This window comes from Rhincodon typus, chromosome 41 (genome assembly GCF_021869965.1).
Source record: "Rhincodon typus isolate 14 chromosome 41, sRhiTyp1.1, whole genome shotgun sequence".
Taxonomy (NCBI): domain Eukaryota; kingdom Metazoa; phylum Chordata; class Chondrichthyes; order Orectolobiformes; family Rhincodontidae; genus Rhincodon; species Rhincodon typus.
Window position 1 is genome coordinate 712597 of NC_063372.1, and position 8533 is coordinate 721129.

At 43.6% G+C, this 8533-nt stretch overlaps 1 protein-coding gene across 3 annotated transcripts in view; it reads left to right on the plus strand.

The window, feature by feature from the left end:
• Positions 1–8533, plus strand: part of LOC109924443 (tumor necrosis factor receptor superfamily member 14-like) — a 42751-nt gene that overhangs the window by 5560 nt on the left and 28658 nt on the right. For all 3 annotated transcript variants that reach the window (XM_048618883.1, XM_048618885.1, XM_048618884.1), the window contains exon 3: positions 6527–6652. In XM_048618883.1, coding sequence (XP_048474840.1) covers positions 6527–6652 — 126 coding nt within the window. The remainder of the gene's footprint in view (positions 1–6526; positions 6653–8533) is intronic.

Below are 8533 nucleotides of genomic sequence, written 5' to 3' on the forward strand. Positions count from 1 at the left end.
TGCTCATTTGCCCTTGAAATTCCTTGCTTGGTGTCATTTGACAGACCAGAAGCCTAGTCATGGATGTTGGTTCCTTTTTTAGGAGTGATTTATATAAAACTTCTTTAAAAATGGTGAAATCTTAGTCTTTGAGTACTATTAATGAAGTTGTTTTCATTCGTGCATGGGAGGCGGGTAACACTAGCAGGGTGGCTTGCTGCTGTAATAGGAATCAACTGTGATATTCGGTGCTCCTGGGAATGCCATCCCAGCTCACCGTGAATGATTCTGAATCTGCATCCCCTTGATCCCAAAGAGGTCTTGCCTAAACACCCAGAAGAGTAGTCACTAATCAGTAGCCACAAGATAGTGTCACTAGACTAGTAATATGATGCCCTGGAGACAAGTTCAAATCCTGCCTAGAAGATGGGAAATTTAAATTTAATTAAATGTATCTAGCATTGATAATGATAGTCAAGAAACTAGTGGACCCTCCTAACACCCCATCTAGTTTATTAGTGCCCTTCGGGGAGGAAAATCTTCCATCCTTACCTGGTCTGGCCTCCAGACTCCCATTTAATGTGGTTGGCTCTGAAATGGCCCAGCAAGCCAGTCAGTTGTACAAAATCACTGCAGAAAAATTGAGAGAGAATAAAGCCAGGTGGACCAGCTGGAAATGGCAATGGCAGAAACAGCCTGCAAAGCCCTCGATACTAACATCTGGGGGCCAGTGCTATAATTAGGAAAGTTTGTTGCATGGACTGGTCAAGCAACAACCTGACATTATCTGCAAGTATGAGTATGTCTGAGACACCACTATTGCCATCCCTGGACATGTCCTGTCCCACCAGCAGGACTGATCCAGCAGAGGGGACAGTGCAGTGGTATAGAGTTGGGAGGGAGTTGCTCTGACTCCAGACCATGTGAAGTCTCATGGCTTCAGGTTAAACATGGGCAAGGCAACCCAAAACCTCCTGCTGATTACCACCTACTGCCATCCCTTGGCTGATGAATCGTACTCTTCCATGTTGAACAACATTTGGAGGAAGCACAGGGTGGCAAGAGTGCAAAATGTTCTCTGGGTGTGGAATTTAAATGTCCACTACCAAGAGTGGCTTGGCAGCAATTGACCAACCTAGCCATGTCCTAAAAGACATGGCTGCTAGACTGGTGCTCTCCTATAAGAGGAGAAAAACATGCTGGACCTCCTCCTCACCAATCTGCTGGCTGCAGATGCATCTATCTGTGACAGTATCAGTAACAGACTGCTGTGTGGTCCTTGTGGAAATGAAGACCAGTCTGCATGATGAGGATACCCTCCATCGTGTCTGGCACCATCAGATGGAGTTTAATTTAGATCAATGAGGTGCTGCATTTTGGAAAGGCAAATCAGGGCAGGACTTATACACTTTAATGGTAAGGTCCTGGGGAGTGTTGCTGAGTAGAGAGACCTTGGGGAGCAGGTTCATAGTTCCTTGAAAGTGGAGTTGCAGGTAGCTAGGCCAGTGAAGGTGATGTTTGGTATGCTTGCCTTTATTGGTCAGTGCATTGAGTATAGGAGTTGGGACGTCATGTTGCAGCTGTACAGGACATTGGTTAGACCACTTTTGGAATACTGCATGCAATTCTGGTCTCCTGCTATAGGAAGGATGTTGTGACCCTTGAAAGGGTTCAGAAAAGATTTACTTTTCTGGAGAGGATGAATAGACTGGGACTATTTTCCCTGGAGCGTCAGAGACTGAAAGGTGACTGTTATAGAAGTTAATAAAATCATGAGGGGCATGGATAGGGTAAATAGACAAGGCCATTTTCCTCAGGGTGGGGGAGCCTAAAACTAAAGGGCTTGTGTTTAAGGTAAGAGGGGAAAAGGTATAAAAGGGACCTAAGGGGCAACTTTTTCAGAGGGTGGTGTGTATGGAATGAGCTGCCAGAGGAAGTGGTGGAGGCTGGTACAATTACAACATTTAAAAGCCATCTGGATGGGTATATGAATAGGAAAGGCTTAGAGGGATATGGACCAAATACTGGCAAATGGGACTAGATTTATTTAGGATACCTGGTTGGCATGGACAAGTTGAACTGAAGGGTCTATCTCCATGCTGTATACACACACACCTTCTGTTTTTAAAAGAAGTTTTCCCTTGGGTCCCTTTTTTTTTAAAAAATCTTTCGCCCCTCTAGTTTTGGACTCCTCCACCCTGGGGGAAAAGACCTTGGCTATTTACCCTACCCATGCTGCTCATGATTTTATTGCCATCTATAAGGTCACCCCTCAGCCTCCAATGCTCCAGGGAAAATAGCCACAACCTACTCAGCCTTGCCCTATATCGCAAACCCTCCAACCCCAGCAACATCCTTGTAATCTCTTCCAAACCCTTTCAAGTTTCACAACTTGCTTCCTATAGCAGGACAATGCTGTATCAAATGCCCAGCCAATTACTACCCCATCAGTCTACTCTCAGTCATTAGCGATGTGATGGAAGGGGTTGTTGGCAATGCTATCAAGTGGTACCTGCTCACAGTTTGGGTTCTGCCAAAGCCACTCAGCTGCTGACCTAATTACAGTCTTGGTTCAAACATGGACAAATAGCTAAAGTGTCAGTGATAGCCCTTGACATCAAGGCTGCATTGAGTGAGTGTGGCATCAAGGAGCCCTAGTAAAAAATGGAATCGGTGGGAATCTCGGGCAAGGCCCTGCATACCTAGTCATACCAAGTCATACCTAGCATAAAGAATGCTTCCAGCTCCAGGACATCACTGCAGGAGTTCCTCAGGACAGTATTCTGGGCCCAACAGTCTTCAGCTGCTTCCTCAATGAGCTTCTCACCATCATAAAGTCAGAGTGGGGATGTTCACCAATGACTGAAAATAAGATCAGAAGACTTAGGAGCCCTAGGTGGGCCACTTTGGTCTTTTGTCCATTTCAATGTCTGTCTTAACTTCCTTGTTTGTCAAAAATCTGTCTAATTCGGACTTGATTGAATTCAGTAATCCAACCTCTACTGTGTTCTGGGGAAGAGAATTCCATTGATCCATGACCATCTGAGCAAAAAATAGCATTTTTGTTTGAAAAGTGAGATCTCATGTTCTTAAATTGTGTCCCCATTCTTTCCTACAAGGGGGAACATCCTTTCTCAGAATCCACTTTGCCAAATTCCCTTAAGACTATATATTTCAATAAGATCATCCCTCATTCTTCTAAATTCCAATGGATACGGTCCCCAATCTATTCAATCTTTCCTCATAGAGCAAGTCCTTCATCCCAGGAATGAATTGAGTAAATCTTTTCCAATTAGTTTTGAGCACATTTTTATCCCTCAAATAAACTTCTCAAAACTGTACTCCAGGTGTGGTCTGGACAGTTGCAGTAAAGCTTCCCTACTTTTATATTCTGTTCCCCTTCCAGTAAACACTAACATTTCACTTGCCTTCCTCATTATTTGCTCTACCTGCAAACCAGCTTTTTGTGATTGATTTATGTCCCTATAACCTGAGTTCTACAATCCCTCTCTCTCTATTTAAATATACCATACTGCTTTTCATAGATCATAGAATCCCTACAGTGTGGAAACAGGCCCTTCGGCCTAACAAGTCCACACCAAACCTCAAAGCATCCCACCCAGACCCATCCTGCTATAACCCACCTAACCTACGCATCCCTGAACACTATGGACAATTTAGCATGGCCAATCCATCCTAGCCTGCACGTCTTGGACTGTGGGAGGAAACCAGAACACCCGGAGGAAACCAACTCGGACACGGAGAATGTGCAAACTCCACACAGTCACCCGAGGGTGGAATTGAACCCAGGTCCCTGGCGCTGTGAGGCAGTAGTGCTAACCACTGAGCCACCGTGCTGCCTGCTTCCTTCCTGCTAAAGTGGACAAATTTACATTTTCCCCCATGTTCTGCCTGTCAGATTTTTATTTTGTCCACTCAATCAACCGATCGATATCGCCTGGCACACTTTCTGCTTCTACTTTTGCTTGACCAACATTCTTTATTTCTTACCAACATATGACGCTGTTCGGCACCACTCACAACTCCTCTGATACTGAAACAGTCCATATCCATCTACAACAAAATCTGGGTGATATCCAGGCTTGGTTGATTAAATAGCAAGTATGATTCACACCACACAAGTGTCAGACAATGAACATTTACTGTTAGATATAGACAATGGCATTAAAATTGTTGACTTCCCCCACTGTCAACATCCTGGGGATCACCACTGACTGACTGGAAACTGAACTGGACCAGCCATGTAAATATTGTGGCAGCAAGAGCTGATTGTGACACCAGTAACTCGCTTCCTGTCTCCGCAAAGCCAGTCCACCATCTAACAGGCACAGGTGAGGAGAATAATGGAATACTCTCCACTTGCCCAGAGGAGTGCGGCTCCAAGGATTCAACACGATTCAGGTTAAATCAGTACACTTGATTTGCAACTCTCCTTCAAAATCCACTCCCTCTTCCACTGACACACTGCTGCTACTGTGCATCATCTACAAGAAAGTCAAAGAATCTTTGGATAGTACTTTCCAAACCCACAAAAGTACAATCTAGAGGACAAGGGCGTATGATACATGGGAATACAACCACTGACCAGTTCCCCTCCAAGCCACTCAACCATCCTGACTTGGAAATATATTGCTGCTCCTTAAGTATTGCTGGGTTAAAATCCTGGAATTCCCTCCTTAACAGTGCTGTGGATGTAGCTGTATCAGTTTAAAAAAGCGGCACCACCTTCTCAAGAGCAACTAGGGAGTAACAATAAATGCTTGCCCAGTCAGTGATGCTCACATCCTATGAACAAATGATGAAAACCACCTAATTGTTCATAGTCATACAGCATAGAAACAGGCCCTTCGGCCCCATTCAAGCTACCCTAATCCTGTTTACCTGCACTTGTCCATAGCTGACTATGCCCTAGCATTTTAAGTGCTTAAATGTTGAGTACCTGCCTCCACCACCCCCCAAGGCAGAGTGTTCCATATTTCAACCATCCTCTAGGTGATTTTTTAAAAAAAAATTCCTCTGGTTCCTCTAAACCACTTTCTCTTTACCTTAAACGTATGCCCTCTGGTTTTAGACATGTCTACCATGGGGAGAAGATTCTCATGATCTACCTGGGTCTGTGCCTCAATCAGATTCCCCCTCTGCCCTCTCCGCTTCAAGGAAAACAAACCTAGCCTATCTGGTCTCTCGTCACAACTAAGACTGTTCATCCCAGGCAACATCCTGAAGAAGCTTCTCTGCAACCCCTCCAGTGCAATCATGTCCTTCTGATACTGTAGTGATCAGAACTGCACACAGTATTCCATCTATGGTCTAACTAAAGTTGTAACAAGACTTTCTTGTTCCTATAATCTATGCACCAGCTAATGAAGGCAAGTATCCCGTATGCTGCCTTCACCACCCTGGCCACCTGTGCTGACACCTTGAGGGATCTATGGACTTGTATGCCAAAGTCTTTGTTCCTCAGTACTCCCTAGGGACCTACCAGTCATTGTGTATATCCTTCCATTATTAACCTTCCAAAATGCATCACCCCTCACTTATTGGGATTAAATTCCACCAGCCATTGTTCTGCCCAATTTACCAACTGATCAATATCTGACTCTAACCTGAGACCATCCTTCTCACTATCAACAATGCCACCAATTTTTGTCATCAGTAAACTTACTAATTATACTTATCACACAATATATTAACAACTTGGATGTAAATAACCAGTAACAAGGGTCCCAGGACTGATCCTTGTGGCACAGGTTTCCATCACGAAAACAACCCTCACCATCACCCTTTGCCTCCTATTTGCAAGCTAATTTTGGATCCAGTTTGCCAACTTGCCTTGGATCCCATGAGCTCTTACCTACTGATCAGCCTTCCATGTGAACCACATCAACTGCATGACTGTCATCTATATATGTACAGTCACCTTTTTATAAAGACCCTATTAAATTAGTCAGCCAGGATCACCTTTTAACAAATCCATGCCTTCCTGCTCCTCTGCTGCTTGGCCTGCTGTGTTCATCCAGCTCTGCACCTTTGCTATCTCATTCTCCAGCATCTGCAGTTCCTGCTATCTCTGAAATAATATTATTCTTAACATGTTCTAAAACTTCACTGTCCCAACTGAAATTCCCTGGCTACAATGTCTTTCCCCTTTGATTTTAAGTGAGAAATATTCATTTAACACTATCCTTCAGGCCCATGCACAGATTGCCCTTTGGTACCTAATAGGCCCCACTATTTCCTGGTAATCCTCTTGCTCTTAATATACATAAAATTACTTGGTTTTCCTTAATCCTGTCGGCCAGAAGTCGGCCACTCCTTTCTCAGTGTCCAGTAAACCAGTCAGTTAAAATACAATACAATTCCAAGCAAAGCTTTTAAAAAGAATTCTTACAGTTAGGGCCACTTATACGTTCTACCTGATGCCCTTTGCTCTCAATCCTACAGATATGCAACATTTTGAGTTTCCTTTGTAGAACATTCCTTTTGTTGGAGCTTAATAGTTTGTTCTCTTATTCGTCTTTCTTAGGTCACCGAGTAAAGGGACATTGTACACAGAGGAGTGGCACGGAGTGCTATCCGTGTACTGACAAAACCTATCAAGATGGTTTCAATGGAGATGATGATTGTAAGTCATGCAGGCCTTGTGGAGAAGGTGAGTGAATGAAAATGGGGAAACACTTTTGAAGTGTTCAGCATAATTCTCTATATGAATCTATTTCTGGTCCAATAAAACAGGAGAAAGTGCTGAATCTGATTCCCGGCAATGAGGTAGTTCAAGTAGGGGAACACTTAAGAGACAAATATCATGGTATCATAGTTCTTAGCTTGATTATGGAAAAGGAGAAGGAATAATCAAGAGTAAAGCTAGGTAATTGGAGAAGGGCCAATTTCAATGGATTGAGAACAGATCTAATTAGATACATCCAAGGATATTGAGGGAAGTAATGAGGGTATCACAGTTTAACTGGGAGGATTGCACGAATAATCATGGCCTGTTTTTCAACAAGCTATCACTAAATGTGTAAAATCCTAATTAGACCATTGCATTGACCAGTTTTCCTGACTACCACTCAGAAGAAATTCATTCCAGATTTCATCAGTAATAGAAAATAACTATTTATTGTAACACTTTAACAAAAAGAGGATTTCTAATCTACAGACTCAGGGTGGTGTGAGAGGACTAGAGAATTAACAAATGTAACACTCCTTAAAATTAAAGACAAGCCCAGCAACTACAGGCCAGTCCATTTAACTCCAGTGGTGAGGCAGCTTGGAAATTATAATGCAACCACTTTGGCAAATATGGGATTAATTACATAAGAACTAGGAGCAGGAGTAGGCCATCTGGCCCCTCGAGCCTGCCCTGCCATTTAATAAGATCATGGCTGATCTTTGAGACTCAGCTCCACTTACCTGCCCACTCACCATAACCCTTAATTCCTTTACTGTTCAAAAATTTATCTAACCTTGCCTTAAAAACATTCAGCGAGGTAGCTTCAACCGCTTCACTGGGCAGGGAATTCCACAGATTCACAACCCTTTGGGTGAAGAAGTTCCTCCTGACCTTAGTCCTACATCTGCTTCCCTTTATTTTGAGGCTATGCCCTCTAGTCCTAGTTTCACCTGCTAGTGGAAACAACTGCCTCCACCTTATCTATTCCCTTCATAATCTTCTGTTTCTATAAGATCTCCCCTCATTCTTCTGAATTCCAATGGGTATAATCCCAGTCTACTCAGTCTCTCATAATCCAACCCTCTCCACTCTGGAATCAACCGAGTGAATCTCCTCTGCACCCCCTCCAGTGCCAGTATGTCTCCTTACTTAAGAGATCAAAACTGTGCACAGTACTCCAGGTGTGGCCTCACCAGGATCCTATACAGCTGCAGCACAGCCTCCCTGTTTTTAAACTCCATCCCTCTAGCAATGACAGACAAAATTCCATTTGCCTCTTTAATTACCTGCTGCACCTGCAATCCTACTTTTAGTGATTCATGCACAAGGACACCCAAGTCCCTCTGCACAGCAGCGTGCTGCAATTTTTTTACCATTTAAAACATAGTCCATTTTGCTGTTATTCCTACCAAAATGGATGACCTCACACTTACCAACATTGCATTCCATCTGCCAGACCTTTGCCCACTCACTTAGACTATCTATATCCCTCTGCAGACAGTCTTCTGCACACTTTGCTCTACGACTCACCTTAGTGTCATCTGCAAATTTTGACATACCACACTTAATCCCCAACTCCAAATCATCTATGTAAATTGTAAACAATTGTGGTCCCAACACTGATCCCTGAGGCACACTACTAGCCACTGACCGCCAACCAGAAAAACACCCATTTACCCCTACTCTTTGCTTTCTACTGGTCAACCAATCCTCTATCCATGCCAATACATTATCTGTAATACCATGCAACTTTATCTTGTGTAGCAGCCTTTGGTGTGGCACCTTGTCAAATGCCTTCTGGAAATCCAGATACACCACATCCACAGGTTCCCCATTGTCCACCATGCAAGTAATGTTCTC